The following is a 17,548-nucleotide window of genomic DNA, read 5'->3' on the forward strand; positions in this document are numbered from 1 at the left end:
GACAAGCCAACTTCAATAACTGTAAATATATTTGCAGCTGCGCTTCAAACTAAATTTTGTTTTGTATATAAATAAGTAAGAAAATGAGAAGACAACAAAGAGAAAAACTTGTTATTATTTTAAGTTGTTGAAGTGAAAGCAGTAAGAGAATTAGCCAAATGTACAGTTACTAAATGTATGTGTGTGTGTGCGAGAGTGTGTCTGTGTGTGCGTGCATGTGAATTTTTATCTAGTTGTCTTGTGTTCCCCTGTCTAAAACTAAAGCGCATATTAAATTGTAAGTGTAAACTTATCGATAACCGATAGCGATAAGCCAATAACAGTCTAAATAAATGTAATGTTAAATTTAAATTATTAAAACACAAACAAACAAAACAAAAAATTTAAATAATAAAAAACCAAACCAAAAGAAATCAAGCAAAAAACTGAGAAAATGAATTTTTTATTACACTCTCAAAGTTCATCGGCAGCTGGAGAAGACCCGCTACGTGTTGGTTCACACCTGATTCGAGACACGCCTCTTGAAAAACATAATACATGGCATCCCAAAACTTCTGGCCAAGATACAAATTTCAGGTCGGCAAGGGCAAAAGCCAGAGGCCAATGCTTGGTCAATAGCAAATGGGCGCACTTAAGGGGAATCCTTTTGACAACAAGAACCAAAACCAATTTACATGCCAATAGCTGGAAAAGGAGGTAGAAATAGATGCCATTGAGCTTTGGGTATATATAAAGATAGCTATATAGATATGCATAGCTAAAAGGCATTGATATGGCAGCCCACAAGGCAAGCCATTTAGGTGTGTGCTGCATATCTATATCCATTAGCTACATATATGAGTTACACTTAGAGAAAAAGTTAGAAGTTGTGGACTTTAGGTAAGTATAACATGGATTTGTATGCATGTATAAGGTATTTATAATACAAATGTTTAACACAGGACTTCAATTTGTCTTTCATCTATTTAAATAACATATCGTCGCCTAACCAACAAGCTATTGCTATTATTCTGAAGTGTATTTGCCGCAATCTGCCATCTCTGTTACGCTCGCTGCTGCTTGTTCTTCTTCTTTAGCTTGTTTCAACTGTTGTCTGATTTCATTTGCATTTTTGCAATATACCAACACACTCACACAAATACATATAAGCATACTTTTGCAATGCAGCTATCTCTGTCTAGCATATAGAGCCCTTTTCTAGCATTTTAGTAACGGCACTTGTCAAGCTACTTTCAGCCTGCTCTTCTTCAGCCGCCTCGCTTCAGCTACTTGTTTTGTATTTTGCAATTTACAGTTGAATGGACATTTTAACAATGACTTTGTCGTGCCAGCGTTTTTGCCGTTATTTGTTGTTGCTATTACTGCTGCTGTTGTTGTTGTCATGCCATTCGCTATCGAAGTTGCCATCTTGACCAGTTTTGTCATGTGTGTTGTCCTTTGTTTTGTGTGTATTTTTTTTTTTTTTGACATCTTTGTCTTGTTATTTTCCTTTGACCAGTTCTAGAGTTCATGTCAGGTGACCAAAATTCAAATTTATTCTCCACGCATCACACTGGCCCCCCACCCCTATACCATCCATGTTTGATTTCGTTGCCGTCGCCATTTTGTATGCCCCGTCCCTCACTAACACAGACTATTTGCATAGGTCTCTGCTTTTCTGCTTTTACTATTTGGATCCGTTCCTGTCAATGACATCTCGAGTCTCGTATTTCAGGCTACCCTTAATTTTCGGTCTCAGCTTGTGTGAGCCTTGTTAATAGTTCGTGTAAAAATTTACAAATATTTGCAGTCTATTAATTTTGATTTCTTTACTCAATTTGATTTCTTTTGTTTTTCTAGTGCACGCTTCGTATTTTATTATTTTGCTTCCTCTCTTTTTTTGTCTTTTTTTTCGACTCTATCAACACGAAATTTAATATACGTTGCTGTATGCTCCCCCGCCATATCCTTTACATCATATTTACATGGCATACACAGCGCATAAAGTTTTTGTTTTTAAAATAAAAATTATACCAACATTTAAGCGTCATATTTTTTTTACCCCCATTTAAACACATATATACATATACATATGTGTGTGTATATGCATAAAGACCATTATGTGTGGCACATGAAATATTTACCCATTAAATTTGCCTTTAATTAAATGAGAGCCGTTTTTTATGTGCGAGTCCCTGTGTAAATGACGGATAGCTTCAGCGTTTCGTTTGTTGAAATAAAAAATAATATTGTTAATTGCAATTTATTCACATGAACACCTTCTCGTTTGCTGCGGACTGGGCAATGTGAACACTGCCACGCCCACGCAGCGCGCCCACACCATACAAACACATTGCACATTGATTTTAATATTTCATTATTTAATATTCCGTCGACAGAGCGCGCTGACTCGCTCTCAAATGAATAACTCCATAATGAATAACTCATTTGGTTAAAGGCTCTGATTTCTGATTTCGAATATTTCGATATATCCGCCTCTTTTTTTCAACCCAAACCCATTATTAATTCATTCTAAAATACTCTGACTGAAACTGTTTCTACAGCGTAATACTTTGGTTATGTATATTGAATGGCAGTTTCATGTAAATTAATTGATCTTCAATCGTCAAGCCGTTGTCGTTGAGAATAGTTATAGAAATTGCACTTTGCTTTGATTATTGGTTAGTCGGAAGGCTTGTAAATCTTATTTGACTATTTGCTTTGCCTCTTACCAGTTTTATATGTCTCAATCAATCTGTGAGACTAGAACCCCAGCAGTCAGTCAATAAGTAAGTTGTGAGAGTCTATCTGTCTATTATTCAATCAGTCAATCATATATTGTGAGTTGATTAAGCAGCCGTTAATCAGAAAGGAGGCAGCTATGCAATAGTTAAAAGTGCTCATCAAAGTCTGTCAATTTCATAGTTTTTCCAACAATCAGTCATTCAACGGAATTTATTAATAATATTTAGAGTTAAGCTCTTTAATAACTAATTAATATTTTCTTATGTAGTTTTATAAATATATATTTATATTCCTTTTATAGCAGTTCTTTGTTGTCTAGATGCCACGATCATTTAGTGGAAGCTCAAAGTAAGCACATAGGACTAGTTAAGTATATAAAAAGTATATAGTTGACTATATAAATAAGTCTTGCAGCTGAGTTCATAATTCTGAAATCTACATTAAATAAGTTATCGCCATAAATTTTTCACTAAAAGTCTCTTAAAAATCTGCTAAACTAATTTATAACATTAATTTTTTGGGCAAATAAAATTTATGAAAAATTCCATCTGCATCTCTCAAAATTCCAGAAAAAAGTCTCTATCTTAAAGCAGAGCATAACCAATTTCAACTTTTCTTTTTCTATGCCAAAACACAAGACTCCATGCAATGCAGCTCGACCATGTCATTGATAGGGAGAAAAGAGAAATGAAAAACTTCAATTATAGCTGAACGCACAAAGCAGACATTTTTGGTGCTGGCGGTAAATTTTTAATAGATTAGCAGGTGAGCAGGTGAGTTTAATCCATAAAATGTGCGATTATTGCGTTTATGCGGCCCGAGGCGAATTCGATATAAAATATAAACAAACGTTAGAGAAATTACAGCAAACAATAGAAGAGTGTGTGAAAGAGAGAAACAGGCCAAGCGAGAGAGAGAGGGAGAAGGTGCAGTGTGCAAGGCAGCTGCTTGTTATCCTTGCAGGCGACACACACACACACACACGTGGCCAGACTTGGCCAGACTTGACTCTGGTGCTGCTCAACGCTTATTTGACTATCGATTAAAGTTTGTGGTCCTTGTGCATACAGCCTGAAGTGCTTTGAATTCAGCAACGACGTATCCTTTAAAACATGCACGAAACATTTTCGATTAATTTCAAATCATGTGTGCATGTCTGACAGGTTTTAGAAAGCCCAAACTGAGGGAAGTGTAAAAGGTGAAAGGGTTCGATCAATGCCTGACGGGGACCAGGATCAGGGACCAGACCAGACCGCCATCAAACCCCAGCGCACTTTATTGGGCATTTTTCGACGGGGCTTATCCAATGGCAACCGAGCGAACTGGATTAATAACATTTTTTTTGTATTTTTCGGGATGAAGCTGTGGCCAGGTGGACTCCGCCGGGTCGAGTGCATCAGCCCCAGCCGCAATTAGCCGGCTATAAGCTGGAATACTGTGAGTCGGGCGCACAGACAAATCCACAAAGAGCTTAGTGCAAGGTGTTAATGCCCGAGCCGAGGGATCGCGTCGCTGGGCTTATTTATAAAGCTCCGACTGGGCTCCACCTGCTGCCCAAGGCCATGCAGCTTGGCTGCCCGGCTCAGGCCTTATTAGCTTATGACTGGGGATACGCTAAATGGAAATTACAGCCAGGTGCTAAAAGTGGGGCACACGTCGTTTGCAGTGATGCTGGTAGAGTCCAATGCAATTGTTGGAAAAAGCAAATGTTATTTGCAAGCAAACAAACTGGAGAAACCCGAAAACCATTCATCATACAAATCATACAATTAGTTTTGGCTCTAATCCGACCCACAAATACCAAATGAAACACGGTTGGGGGTGTCCATTGTTACGACACACACACACACACACACACGCACAGACAGTTGAGTGTGCAAGGGAATCCTTAGAAGCAGGAGCTAGGCACGATAACAGCTCAAGGTATGGCAGAAAGCAATGCTAAGCCTTGTGAGGCAGAGGGAGAGAGCAAGAGAGAGGGAGGGAGGGAAAGAGCGAGTGAGCGCTAGTTGAGCAGCAAGGACATGTCGCAAGCTTTCTTATTTATATTTAAAACTCGCAGTAGGCGTTAAAACTGTTTTATATGGAAACGAATCGCAGCTAAGCTTCCAGAGAAAAACTATTTAAAAACGAATTTAACTTAAATACACTGCAAGAAATGTCGTAGCAATAGTAAAAAAGATTTTACTTGAGCAGATTACTGAAACTTTCACAGATTTTCAGAGATTTTCACAGAATTCGCTGCTCGCTCATGCTCTCTATGCATATATGTAAATACGATTTGTAGTCCTTCACAGCTAGAGGTTGATATCTGCGATTCGACAGAATTGAAAGCTCGAGACGATTCACAGAAATTGCTGTTTAGTAAACCCAAACTCTCCGTGTGCATGAATCAATTCGTTTTATAACTTGAAATTCATGTGCTCAGGCTTCGAGGCTTTCCTGAGTGTCCTTCGTATAAAGTTGCTTAAATTAAAGCTAAACTTTACAGAATATAAAAAAGTGCGGCAAGTTAAACGTGCAAGTCTTTACAGATTATATATATACATATATATAAACCATATCAGCTTGTTAGCTAAAAATCATATCTACAATAGTATAACATTAGCTATATTTAGAATTCGCCTAGGTAAATGACCTAGGAATTACATTAAGTTTAACCTCGACGCAAGCCGAAGACGAAATGCTCTTTTCAATAATAACATTGACCTAACTAAACCATATGATATAAGACTTTCTCAAAGTGTTTTGATGAAGCATCAAAATTAGAATCGTTGGAGATTAGAATTCATCGAAAGAGGAATATAATCTCATTATATATATCAAGTATATAGAATATCTTGTTAACACTAGAACTCTCTGCGCTGCAAACCACTTTAGACGGATATCAAGTTAACTCCCATCGCATATTGAAAAGAGCATATGCATCCATAATTATAGCTAGAATCGTACAACATGAACTATGCTTAATGAATTCGTCTAGCTTAATCAAAAATTTTGCGATTAGACTATGTCGCTGCCGCCCACGCCAACATCCTGATGCTGATGCTGATGCGGATGATGATGATGCTGTTGGTGATGCTGCTGTAGCTGCTCCACCAGCTCACTGATGCCATCCACGCCGATGCTCAGCGAGGGCAGCGTCTTGTCTAGCACCAGCAGCGAGGGCGGCGACCTGGGTGCCGCTTCAGCCGCAATGTCCGCAACGTGGGTGGAGAGCAGTGAGAGGCCGCCGAAGCCAACGCCCATGCCGTCGAGGCACAGTGAATGCAGTGCAGCATTATCCTGCGACTCGAAGGTCGTCGAATTGATCAGTGTATGCGGCTGCTGCTGCTTGTCATCCAGCGCCAGGCTGTGCTCCATGCTGAGTATGCAGTCCGCCTTGAAGCTGTCGATCGTGAACTGATCCACGCTGAGAAACTTCATCTCATCGTAGGCCGAGGAGCCTTCGTTCAGATCCAGATCGAGAGAGGCGCCGAAGGCGCTTGCCAGCGCCTGATGCTGCAGCGTGCAGACCTGTTGCTGTTCCGATTGCTGATGCGACTGTTGCTGCATTTGTTGCTGTTGCTGCTGCTGCTGTTGTTGCTCCTGCTGCTGCTGCTGGTGCTGATGTGTGGCATGCGCGGCGCTTGTGGACGGCGGGTAAGTGGACCACTCCATGGACAGGCCGCTGCCGCCACGCTCCAGGCCCAAGTGATCAATGTTCAGATTGAGAAAGATGTTGGGCGACAGCCTGGACGGCGAGACACAGCCTGTGCCAAATGGCGCCTTCAGCTCGTTGTCCAGCGAATTGGAAGACTGCGGCGGCGTGTCCGGCAGCAGCGTGCCCCCGCCAGCTGCCAACGAAAGCTCATTAGACCATGTTCTGCTTGATCATCGCCCAACCAACGACTCACCCAGTGCGCTGTCCAGTTGACCCAGCACGGCGCTATCATCGAATGCCACATCCAGCTCGAGTCCGGCGCCCTTCTCATACTCGCCGCCCTGCTTCTCCTGCTTGCGCCACTTGGCTCGACGGTTCTGAAACCAGACCTGAACGCGTGCCTCAGTCAGTTCGATGCGCACGGCCAGCTCCTCGCGAAAGAATACGTCCGGATAGTGAGTGCGCTGGAAGGCGCGTTCCAGCTCCTGCAGCTGCAGTGTGTTGAATGTGGTTCTGTGGATCAGAGGCATTCGTTAGACACAACGCTCACCTGTAACTGGCAGCCTCACTCACCTGTATCGACGCTGCTTGCGCTTCATTGTGCCTTTGTCCATGCGTATCCTGAGTGCCAACTGGGCTGCGACTTGGTATAAAGATCTATCTTTGCTCTTCTAGCGTGGTTTTTAGTCGACGATTCGTGACATAGTCGCAACTTTTCTATGCTTTTTAACGATTTCCAGCGACAACAGCAACAAGAACAAGGGGGCAACACAACTAGGGCTTCCGCCCCTGCACCAAGTCAAGCGGATAACTGTACGCGCTCCAGCAACAACAACAATAACAACACGAAACTTTCTCTCAGCTGAAAATATTTTTGGCAATCGTCCTGGTCTTTAACTCCTTAACGCAAACAGTTTGAGCAGCGCTTGCACGTGTCTGCCAGTGCATGTCCAACTGTAAACGGTATATACATATATATATATATATATATATAAATAGATTTAGCTATATATATAGTATATATCTGCGCCCCACCGTGCGGGGCAACGACGCGCATTCAACTGACGAGCCGCTGGGTGGATTGGCGTTTGCGCGACTTTATCGTCATACAGTGAAGCCCCACAACTAGCTGCCACACACACGCACACACTCACACCCACACACGCACACACGCACACACTTAGCACCTACCCCTTGGGGCAGCAGCAAATGCACCTGACTTTTTAGTGCTAGACGCGCAGTCCATGAGCTCATAGTGTCGCTATTAGCCTGCTGGCTGCTGAGTGGTTGGGTGGTTGGCGGTTACAAATGTCTGGGTCACTGGGTATTCCCACTTTTTGTTGCTACTTCTTCCTTCTTTTTTTTAGCAAACGCATAAACACTTCAAGTAGCTGAAACTTAAAGCCAGTGTCCAGCTATAAATAGGCACTCCACACTTGGGGCCAACCGCACCCCAACCACCAGAGTCTTTTGTTATTATGTCAACAGTTGAGCCTTTTGTTTGGCTCGGATGCTGTGCCAGCTCCCGCTACTGTTGCCACTGCCACACTGGAAATGCTGTCCAGGTGACGGGCCATAATGGACATGCCTGGCCCACACAAAAGGTAATCCGAGCATTTGGCCGCCTTTGTTCAGCCAGCTGGCCAGCGGCTATATAAACGCCCCACCAGCGCCATCAGAGTCGCAAAAGTAGCCAAACTCGGCAGCAGCTCGGTTCCAGCCATGCTCTGGGTGAGTCAAACACGGCAAATAGTGAAAAGTATTGAACAATTTTAGACTCTAATTTCGATCTAGCAGTGTTAAGCTCGAGTTTAAAGTGAAATGTTTTTAAATTAAGCAACAAAAAGTTGCTAATCTTAATTAGTGAAATACTTAAAACGTATTTCATGTGTACTTAAACCTTTTGAGTTGGAAAACTTTTCAGTTTCCACTCAACTAAACCAAAACTTAACTTCTAAAATCTTAAATCAAACTCAAACGTGTTTAGAATTTATCTTACTCTTGCACATTGAGGCCACAAATTCAAGACCTTTGAAGTCGTAAAACTATTAGAGATATATATTATATATATATAAGTTTTAAAGCTCCAAAACTATGCTTAATTTTGTAATATTTTTCATTTCAAAAACAGCAAAACAAACCTTATGAAATACATCTAATTAAACAAAGCCACATTAAGTATAAATATTTTAGAAAATGTTTGCACTCAAAATAAAATTTTCAATTAATTTTTAGTCCAAATGAAGAAGTGCTTATTGCATAGAAATTTTAAATTTAAATTTTTAAATAAGAAAACAAAATTAGGAACAAAGTTCAAAATTTCAAAATAAGTTTTTCAAATAAATTTTATCCCAAATGAAAAAGTGCTTATAGAATAGAAATTTAATCTTTTAAATAAGAAAAGAAAATTAAGAATAAAGTTCAAAATCTCAAAATAAATTTTTCAAATAAATTTTATCCCAAATGAAAAAGTGCTTATAGAATAGAAATTTAAACTTTTAAATAAGAAAAGAAAATTAAGAGCAAAGTTCAAGATTTGCTGTATATAAAAACATTGTAACTAGTCCACAATTTCTGCAAATATGATCTAATACAGGAATATGCTCAAATCAAGACATGAAATACATATGTGCAACGTTTTCTCTCAGTGTACTAATGCAACAATTTGCTTGCAGATGGCCACTTTGCTAGCGGCGCTGGCGCTGCGCTGCACAGTCAGCAGCAATCGGCTTGTTGCCTACGACGAACTGACCGCTCCAATGCTCGCCCGCAGCATGCCCAAGCGTTGCAGTCGTTTACTGGGCGTCCAAGAGTGCGGCGGCGTTGGCAGTGATGGAGGCAGCGAACAGCCAGTTGATGCAGTCGAACCGGAGGCTGATCAAAGCACATCCAAAATGTTAAATGCGCTCTTTGGCCGCACAGCCGATAAGGGTGCTGTGTCACCCACTATGCGTCCAACGGAGGCGGCACTGACGCCCTACCAACTGCCACCGATGTACTACAATGATTTCTACGAGGATTTGCTGACCAGCAAACGGAATGATGCACATGCCGCCGGCTGTGATTGCAAAGTTATGGTAAGCCGAGATGAAGGCCCTAATAACAGAAATATTCAAATTTGTGTTTATGCAGAACGATCTCATTGATTTGGGCAGCACGTCTTTTCCGCGCTATCTGATGAGCGCCATCTGCGAGTCCCGTCCAGCTCTAGATGCCAAGTGCACTCAAGGCTCCAACTGCAAGCCGCTCGAGTATAAGGTGAAAGTCCTAACGTTGGCTCCCGACCAGCTGCCACCAAAGGTGGCTTCGTCACCAGCGCGTCTCTGGATGCCCGAGGAGCTGACACAGCCCTGGCAATGGCAATTCAAGACGGTGACCGTCACTGCAGGCTGCTTCTGCACCAACTAGCTAAATGATTAACTTTTATGATCTATACAAAATATAATATATAAACAATTGCACAAGAGACCGCTTAAAGAAAACACCAAAGTTGCTTTATTTAGCTGTTTGTACGTTTATCTATTTCAAAAATCGTTACCCAAAAAAGGTTTGTGTTAAATATCTTCGAGAATTTTGTTTGATTCGAGTACGTTTACTAAACACTAATAAGGACAAGTTAAAGTATTAGCTTATATTTGTAGATTGCAAAGCAGAAACAGGCATCTGAGCTTTTACTAAAGAAGCAAACATTTTCTTTTGATACATTGTGATCACAAGAAGATTTAATGTAAACAGATAATATCTGAAATCTTTTGCACTGTATATATCAGACATATATATAAAGAGCGAATATATAAAATACAATCTAAAAATCCTCTGCAATCTAAAATATAAACTAAAAACTTTAACAAGCCTTAGATACATAAAAAAGAGAGCGTGAAGGCACTTTGAGCTTGTCAGCTACATACAAAATGTACATAAAATGGACGGCATACGGTGGTAACTACTAACTAGTGGACAAAATGAGAAGGTATTACAATTACATTTAAAATTACGATTACTTAGCTTCCTTGGAATGTGAATGTGCGTAACAGACAATGCCGAATATTAGCTTCATTTGAGCTCTAAGGCATTATGGTACGTCTTATGAGCAGTCCAACGCCCAGTAATAGAGCTAAGAACTTAACCATGTGGCTTTGCTGACCCGTCGCACCGCTCTGCAAGATTTAGCATTTTAGTAAGGAAACAGAACCTAGGCCAGCGCCCAACTTACGATAATGAAGTAGTTACACCTGTCGCCTTGACAGCACTCGTTGCATGCCCAATCCTCGTACCAGATGTGTGTGCAATACATTTGCATATAGCGTCGGCGCTTCGACTGGCATTGCTCCTTGGTCATGCAGCGCTTGGAGACATAATATTGCTTGAGAGCGCCCTCGGAGAAGTAGGGCTGACTGCCCCAGCGTATTTCAGTGCCGCAGACATTCTCAAATGGTTCACAGGTCTTGATCGTGTTGAGGCACTTCTCTGTGTTGCCCGTCTGATTGGAGCACACATAGCACTCTAGTCCCTGTACGAAATCCACTGCAAATGTTTCACATGTGTCATTGCGTTTGTTTCTTAATTAAGGTGTGGCTGTAAACATACCTTGACTGCACAGATAAGCGGCGGCTAGCAGCAACACAGCTATTTCCCAGGATTTCATAGTGCTGCTCACAGTAAATTCTGTAAGCTAAGTCAATAATAAAATGCAATAACAAATTGGTAAATAAACTTTTTAAATGCCTATAAAAGCAACAACACAAATTGGACAACTCCCACAACAGCAGCGACCGATATCGATGGCGACTGCTCGATAACGATTACTGCACAACAAGTTGCTGCAGAGAGTTTTCAACACTGATTTTCGTAAATTGCCGCCATAAGTAAGGAGCTGCACTTTAACTTAAGACGCATTTGCAAGAGTTTAAAGTAACTTACAATTATTTATTTTTCTCATTTGCTTCAGTTTTCAGTTTTTTCTGAGCTTAACCAGTTAAGAAAACCACTATTATTATCAGTTCTGCACTTCACAACACTGTTCTGGTTTTTGCGCTGTTTTTCCTGCAGTTGTTGCTGTCGCTTTTGATTTTGGGTGCCAGACAGACGGAACATGGCCAAAAAAGCACAAGAAAAGGTAACAGCCTCGCCCGTTGTACCCATGGGCTACTCTCAGCTGCTCACCCAGGTGGCTGGCCACACATTCGAAGCGAGCAACGCGGCAGCCGTCGGACTTCTCCAAGATGCTGGCGAGGGCCGCGTTTTCAAGCCGCTCGGCAAACCTGAGTGCGGCGTGCGTGAACTCAATTTCTATGAGTCACTGGCGGCGGCAATTGCGACACAAGCCAATGCAGGCGCAGGTGCCAATAACCTGAATGGCACAGGTGAAGGGAAATGCGAAACGGATCAGTCACTGCTCGCCGCCTTAGCAGCTCACGTCCCCCGCTATTACGGCCAACTCAAACTGGTTGTTAATCAGCGTGAGCACACATTTATCAAATTGGAAGATTTGACACACGGCATGGCCAAACCGTGTGTCATGGATGTAAAAATCGGCCGACGCACCTGGGATCCATTGTCATCGGCGCAGAAGCGCGCCATCGAAGAGCAAAAGTATGTGCTATGCAAACAGAATCTGGGCCTTTGCCTGCCCGGCTTTCAGGTCTATTGCCCAGATGAAGAGCAACCCGAACAAACTATACTGATTCGAAAGGGTCGAGACTATGGCAAAAGTCTGGATGTGATGGGCTTTCATAAGGCATTGGCGCTTTTCTTCAATGCCAACTGCAGCTCCAGCGATATACTTCTCCACGAGGTGCTCAATCAGCTGCGGTCCATACGCAACTGGTTTAAGCGACAGCGTTTACTTCACTTCTATGCCAGCTCTCTGCTCATCTGTTACGACTTCGAGCAGCTACAGAAATTGGCCACATCCAACTCCAAAGTGTCGCAGCACAACGGCTTCCATGGGGATGCCTCAGATCCTATCCCGCCCACCAAATCAAAGCAATGGATACGCGTACGTTGCATCGACTTTGCACACATCTTCCCGGCCGAAGATGCGCAACCGGATCATAATTATATGTTTGGACTGCAGAGCCTCATCGATATAGTCGAAGCGATGCTCCATCGATAGCAGGCACCGAGAGACTCCTCAACCGCGGGTCCAACACACATTTGTATTAATACTAAGCCAAAAGATTAGATCACAGCAGAGCTGTAATTAACTAGTTGAAAAGAAAAGACCGTTTGGCAAACTTTAATTACTTGATAAATCAAGTTTAATTACCATTACTTTACTATTGCTCAGTAGCGAAGCCAAAAGTGAAATACCATTACTCATTGAATTAAATATGTAATTGAAAAGTAATTAACTAATAACTGCATACAAGTAGACTAAACTTTAATTACCAATGCAATAGGCATACATAACTGCTAGTATTAAACTGCATTTACACAAAAGTAATTACGGAATTAATATAAAATTAATTACATAGTAAAAGTTCATATTCATTTGATGCAATGAAATAAATTCCTTAACAATTGCTCAATAATTCCTACATTATTTGCAAGTAATTGTTGGTAATTAAATATATTTCAAGTAATTTCCGGTAATTAGAAGAAGTAATCAAATCAAATTGGTAATTAAAGTTTATCAATCTGAAATTCCTGGTATTTAAATGTACTTCCTGGCAATTAATGATAAACATATATACATACAGATTACAGCTCTGGTCCACAGTAGCTACGGCTCGCACGTGGCTACTCTAAAAAATGTAGAATAAATACTCGTTTTGTACATTCGTGCTATATTTGTGTATTCATCTTATCAAAATTACAATAAAATTAAGGGTTATTGAGGAGGAGGGTAAGAGGAGGCTGCTTAGAGCGTGTAGTCCAGTTCGTAGCGTTCGTACTGGTTCTTCGGATCGTTGGTGATCCGAGGATAGCCCGCAATGAGCGCGTCTTGGCCGCCAATGTACAGCGAATTGTAGATCTTCCAGTAAACATCGCGCACCTTACGCGCCGGATGGAACAGACCTTGTAAGGTGTATTGCAAGATCTTAATTGAACCTAATGAGACGCGCAGGCCATCCACCGAGTCCATGAAGGCCTGCACCAGATGTGGCGATGTCTCAAAGATGTTGGGCCACACATAGTTGAGTAAATGTGTCAGAGCATCCTCGCAGCCAAAACCATAGACGCCCAGGGACATGTGCTTGATGGCAGAGCAGGCTGTCTGGCGATGCACCAAATCGCGATCCATTAGCGCATCCTCGAGCAGCGGACACACTGCATAGATATAGTCCTTGCCCATCTCGCCAATGTACTCGAACAAGAAGGATAACGATTTCAGCACACCATTCTGTACATTCAACTCCGGTACACGGTATTCATTCATCAGAGCCGGAAGCACTGTGAAGGGGCGACACGTCTCGGCCACAATGGCAATGGCGACGGTGGTGCAGACACGATTTTGTCGCTCTTGGACCTTCAAGTTGTTCAGCAGGGTAGCAAGCACATCGTGTGGACCAATTGCCTTGGCTATGTAACCAAAGGTGTTTACTGTGGCGCGACGGATCGCCTTCTTGTGTGCTTTAAGCAGCTCCAGCAGCTCAAAGCAGATGCGCATCCATTCGCGGGCAGACACATACTCCGGTCCACGATCGGCAATGCGACCCACCAAGTCGATGCAGTTCTCCTGTACCTTCTCGTGCCTGTTCTTGAGGATGGGCGTGAGACGGGGAAGCAGATCCTTGATAGGCGGCGTCATTTTGGTCATGCCAATGACATTCACAATCGCCTTCAGGGCGCCCAATATGCTACCTAATACTTCGGGATACTCCTCGCCCAAGTATTCGTAGAGCACGACACCTAAATGGCCCATCAGTTTCTCCTCCTGGCAGGTCTTCATGACCACAGCAATGCGTGAGATGAGATCCGCTGCCTGTTGACGCACCTTGGCGGATTTGTTGTTCAGACGCCAGAGAATGGTACCGCAAATCTGTGGCAGATACGGTTTGACGCGTTTACCCAGCTGATTGACAATGGTGCCGAAGCCATTCAGCATGACCACATCCTCTGTGGTCTGCTCTTGGAAAGCATATAGTATGCCATCAATTAACTGCTCTTCCAGGCGTGAATCAATATCAGCCGCTCCTAGATTTCCCATAATCTTCTCCACTGTTTCCATTACCATTTTACGATACTGTTCATTCTCATCCTTGAGATCGTCTACAACACGATTGATAATCTCGGAAGTGCCCACTTTGTTGGCAATTTCTACGGTGGTGTCCACTAGCTGGCGATAATTGCGTCTGTCCAGGGCCATACGATGATTCCAAAAGAACTTGAAAAAGTGCGGAAGAATCTCCTCTTTGATATACTGCGGCTCCACACCATCTGTGGCACAGCATTGTTTCACCACCTTAAGCACAATCTTCTTCATCTCCTCGTCGGGCGACTGGAACTCACGGATAAGAATCAACATGACCTCACGTGTGTAGTAGTTGGCATATTCGGCATCCATCAGGGGTATAAGATAGCCAATGGCCTTGAGAAAGGCGGCTAATCCCTTGCCACGATGCGTCCGGATACCCTTCCATAGCGGCTTGAGCACCGAATCGAAAGACTCAATGCCATAGGGTGTGGCGGCTTCGGCTAACGCTGCTATGGCCAACGCCGTGATGGTGCGCACTTTTTGCTGCTCATCAACTAGGCCATGCTCAATAATCTCCACCAGCGCCTTCAGATGTGGTAATATAGCGCAGCCCATAAGTATAGCGATCTGTTGCACAATTTTGATACCCGTGTGGCGGGCTTGCCAGGACTTCTTGGATTTGCAAACGGCTTTCAAGAAGGGCAACAGCGAGGGTATGCCCAATGCGGAAGCGACCACGGCAAAGGCACGCGCAGTCGTATTTCTCACATACTCGTCAATATTGTCGATGTCCGGACGCATTGTGGAGATCATGGTAGCCAAGCCGGCTGCCTTGGCCAGATTCGAAATAATCTCTCTGCCCTCAATGCGCGCATAGTAGTCCTCGTCAATAAGCAGCGGTTCAATAACCACCAAAATTTTGTGCACAAACGGACGCACCAGATCATCCAGTTTGTAAAGCACGCGATCGATAACTTTTACTAGCAAATGCCGCTCCTGATCCTCGAGAGTGGGCGACATAAGCAGCGGCAGAATTTGATTGAATAACGGCCCCGCGCCAAATTCGCGCGCCTTGTCCGTCATCTGTCGCAGAGCCGATTTTCGCATAGGCGGCGATCCGTTCTTAATGGTCAGCAAGAGTTTCATGATCTTGCGCTCCTTAAGCTCTTCGGGGGACAATGCATCCTCATTCACATCCACGAGCAGCTTGTCAAAATATTGAGCATCCTCGGGCTTCATGAACGGCAGATTCTGGCCTTTCGGCTGGTTATCCATAAACTTGGCATTCTTGTCCTCCACTTGGATAAAGAAGCCAGCTGGTGTGCCTGCTATGGGCGTGGGTGTGGCCATCAGCTTGCGACCCGGCGTTCGCAGTGGCACGTACCCTGCAGGCGGCGGCAATATCTTGTAGCCCGGTGGAAACATTTGATCCAACTCCTCGTCAGTGTAGGGTCTATTACGCTCATCGATCTCCTTTTCCCAGCGATAGGCTTGTAGTTGCTCCGGTGTCATGGCAGCTAGTGCTCCTGGTGTGGGTGTGGCCATGGCCATTGCCTTTACACCCACTGGCGTGCTGCCACCGGGTGTCATTAGAGGTGTGGCATGGCCAGGCGTTGCATGCGGCGTCATGCTGGGGGTCATTGCGCTGGCATTGCTGGGTGTAATTGCCGGCGTTGCATTCGATGGTGTCTCATCCCAGCGTGACCGTCGCTTGGAAGCGCCCGGAGTAGATTCAATAGAGATGCTCTCACCAGCGCCGCTACCAGTGCGGTCCGGCTTCGGCGTCTCTGCCCAGCCGCTGTGCCCGGGAGTTTCACGTTCTGTCTTTGGTGTTTCATCCCAACGATTTCTGCGTGCCGACTTTTCATGGCCAGGCGTTTCGTGGCCGGGTGTCATGGCATGTGCCGGTGTGGCATCCCAGATGCGTGTGCCCAATCCAGGCGTAGCACCCGGTGTCTCGCTGCCCTTGTGGCCAGGTGTCTCATCCCAACGATGATCGCCGGGTGTTTTCTGCAAGCGAAAAAATATTTTAGTAAAGCTCACCAATTCGACAGCAAATTTATTTATACTCACGTCTTCCCAGGTGGGCGTCGCAGCGCTACTTGGCGTGGCTGCCACTTTAGCGGGTATGAAGCTATCGCTGACCGTCTGATCCCAGCGTCCACGCTTCCGCCCACCTTCCTTCGACGCCGACTCTCCATTTGAGGATTTAACAAGTGTACCCTCCTTAGACTTCTCCATGATGCGACGCCGCAACTCGGACTCCTCGCCCTTTAGCATCTGCTCGCGCATAATGTCTGTATAGGTGCGGGAGCCCACATCCGGCGTTTTACCGCCATCAGCAAAGGGATCGGCTCGATCGGGCGAAATGATGATCCGTCGCCGCTTTTGTCTGTACTCATCCTCGCGATCTGCTATGGTCGGTCGCCGGTGTTCAGCCATTGGGTCTATGTCCTCCTTGCCTTGAGTCACATCCTTCAATACAGACGTGGGCGCCGTGTATGTGGTGCGCTTCTGCGGCACTGGAAATCCATCGTCCTCTTCATCCTCGTCGCCATCATCATCATTGGCCGCTATAGATGTATTGTAACCCTCATAGCGGCCTTTGGCCCCCTTTCCTACTGCCGCCTCATCGTCGTACAAGTCGGTGTCAAAGAAGCCGCCACTGTCCAGCAAACCAACACCGGCTGCCGCTGCATTGCTCTTAGCCAGTTCAGTCTTCTTGGCCTGTATATCCGATATTTGCGCCTCAATGTCTGTAAAACGTTTTTAATACATTAAAATTGATTTTCTCGTTATATCGGCAACAACTAGGGCGCCACACGAATACTTGGCGCGTTCTTAGACGCGCTACGCATAAAGCATGTTAGTCAGAGCCTTTTCGCCCTATATTTGCATTTCATATTAACTTACCTTCATGAGTACGCGGAATATTTTCCATTTTATTCAATTTTTAGGCAACAAACGTATGAAAAACGCGTACATGAAAATTGTGCGACAGTGCTGTAAAATGTTTCCGTACAAAACACGTTGTACAGCAC

General features: G+C 44.0%; 5 protein-coding genes across 6 annotated transcripts; 2 read left to right on the forward strand and 3 right to left on the reverse strand.

The window, feature by feature from the left end:
• Positions 1-5,516: 5,516 nt before the first annotated feature.
• On the reverse strand, positions 5,517-7,238 carry LOC111599118 (homeobox protein orthopedia). Its single transcript, XM_023314679.2, has 3 exons — positions 6,941-7,238; positions 6,621-6,880; positions 5,517-6,560 (listed from the first exon to the last, which is right to left on the reverse strand). Exons 1-3 carry the CDS (start codon positions 6,979-6,981, stop codon positions 5,728-5,730), a joined length of 1,134 nt encoding a protein of 377 aa, XP_023170447.1. The 5' UTR covers positions 6,982-7,238; the 3' UTR covers positions 5,517-5,727.
• A 371-nt stretch (positions 7,239-7,609) lies between these two features.
• LOC111599181 lies at positions 7,610-9,839 on the forward strand. 2 transcript variants are annotated; one of them, XM_023314767.2, is made up of 3 exons: positions 7,610-8,098; positions 9,043-9,444; positions 9,500-9,839. In XM_023314767.2, the coding sequence occupies exons 1-3, from the start codon at positions 8,090-8,092 to the stop codon at positions 9,773-9,775; spliced, it is 687 nt and encodes a 228-aa protein (XP_023170535.2). In that variant the 5' UTR covers positions 7,610-8,089; the 3' UTR covers positions 9,776-9,839. The 2 variants fall into 2 exon arrangements, with proteins under 2 accessions (XP_023170535.2, XP_023170534.2); XM_023314766.2 differs by lacking the exon at positions 7,610-8,098 and having other exon boundaries at positions 8,990-9,444.
• A 368-nt stretch (positions 9,840-10,207) lies between these two features.
• LOC111599182 lies at positions 10,208-11,131 on the reverse strand. Its single transcript, XM_023314768.2, has 3 exons — positions 10,955-11,131; positions 10,581-10,891; positions 10,208-10,524 (listed from the first exon to the last, which is right to left on the reverse strand). Exons 1-3 carry the CDS (start codon positions 11,010-11,012, stop codon positions 10,432-10,434), a joined length of 462 nt encoding a protein of 153 aa, XP_023170536.2. The 5' UTR covers positions 11,013-11,131; the 3' UTR covers positions 10,208-10,431.
• A 117-nt stretch (positions 11,132-11,248) lies between these two features.
• On the forward strand, positions 11,249-12,753 carry LOC111599180 (inositol polyphosphate multikinase). The gene has a single exon (XM_023314765.2). The coding sequence runs from the start codon at positions 11,460-11,462 to the stop codon at positions 12,480-12,482; it is 1,023 nt and encodes a 340-aa protein (XP_023170533.2). The 5' UTR covers positions 11,249-11,459; the 3' UTR covers positions 12,483-12,753.
• Positions 12,754-13,042: 289 nt separating this feature from the next.
• LOC111599212 (splicing factor 3B subunit 1) lies at positions 13,043-17,539 on the reverse strand. The gene is made up of 3 exons (XM_023314809.2): positions 17,421-17,539; positions 16,581-17,263; positions 13,043-16,517 (listed from the first exon to the last, which is right to left on the reverse strand). The coding sequence occupies exons 1-3, from the start codon at positions 17,446-17,448 to the stop codon at positions 13,230-13,232; spliced, it is 3,999 nt and encodes a 1,332-aa protein (XP_023170577.1). The 5' UTR covers positions 17,449-17,539; the 3' UTR covers positions 13,043-13,229.
• Between the last annotated feature and the right edge of the window lie 9 nt (positions 17,540-17,548).

Source organism: Drosophila hydei, unplaced genomic scaffold (assembly GCF_003285905.1).
Source record: "Drosophila hydei strain 15085-1641.00,03,60 unplaced genomic scaffold, DhydRS2 tig00008114-arrow-pilon, whole genome shotgun sequence".
In the NCBI taxonomy this organism is placed as follows: domain Eukaryota; kingdom Metazoa; phylum Arthropoda; class Insecta; order Diptera; family Drosophilidae; genus Drosophila; species Drosophila hydei.

What these genes read in the sequence shown, in the direction of transcription:
- LOC111599118 (XM_023314679.2), bottom strand. Translation starts at nt 6,981, where the DNA reads ATGGACAAAGGCACAATGAAGCGCAAGCAGCGTCGATACAG. An exon ending in CGCAAGCAGCGTCGATACAG is followed by an intron (nt 6,881 to 6,940) that starts GTGAGTGAGGCT and finishes TCTGATCCACAG; the next exon opens with AACCACATTCAACACACTGC. An exon ending in TCAACTGGACAGCGCACTGG is followed by an intron (nt 6,561 to 6,620) that starts GTGAGTCGTTGG and finishes TTTCGTTGGCAG; the next exon opens with CTGGCGGGGGCACGCTGCTG.
- LOC111599181 (XM_023314766.2), top strand. Translation starts at nt 8,995, where the DNA reads ATGTGCAACGTTTTCTCTCAGTGTACTAATGCAACAATTTGCTTGCAG. An exon ending in GCTGTGATTGCAAAGTTATG is followed by an intron (nt 9,445 to 9,499) that starts GTAAGCCGAGAT and finishes GTGTTTATGCAG; the next exon opens with AACGATCTCATTGATTTGGG.
- LOC111599182 (XM_023314768.2), bottom strand. Translation starts at nt 11,012, where the DNA reads ATGAAATCCTGGGAAATAGCTGTGTTGCTGCTAGCCGCCGCTTATCTG. An exon ending in CGCTTATCTGTGCAGTCAAG is followed by an intron (nt 10,892 to 10,954) that starts GTATGTTTACAG and finishes AAACATTTGCAG; the next exon opens with TGGATTTCGTACAGGGACTA. An exon ending in GGTGTAACTACTTCATTATC is followed by an intron (nt 10,525 to 10,580) that starts GTAAGTTGGGCG and finishes TAAATCTTGCAG; the next exon opens with AGCGGTGCGACGGGTCAGCA.
- LOC111599180 (XM_023314765.2), top strand. Translation starts at nt 11,460, where the DNA reads ATGGCCAAAAAAGCACAAGAAAAGGTAACAGCCTCGCCCGTTGTACCC.
- LOC111599212 (XM_023314809.2), bottom strand. Translation starts at nt 17,448, where the DNA reads ATGGAAAATATTCCGCGTACTCATGAAG. An exon ending in TATTCCGCGTACTCATGAAG is followed by an intron (nt 17,264 to 17,420) that starts GTAAGTTAATAT and finishes AACGTTTTACAG; the next exon opens with ACATTGAGGCGCAAATATCG. An exon ending in CGACGCCCACCTGGGAAGAC is followed by an intron (nt 16,518 to 16,580) that starts GTGAGTATAAAT and finishes TTTCGCTTGCAG; the next exon opens with AAAACACCCGGCGATCATCG.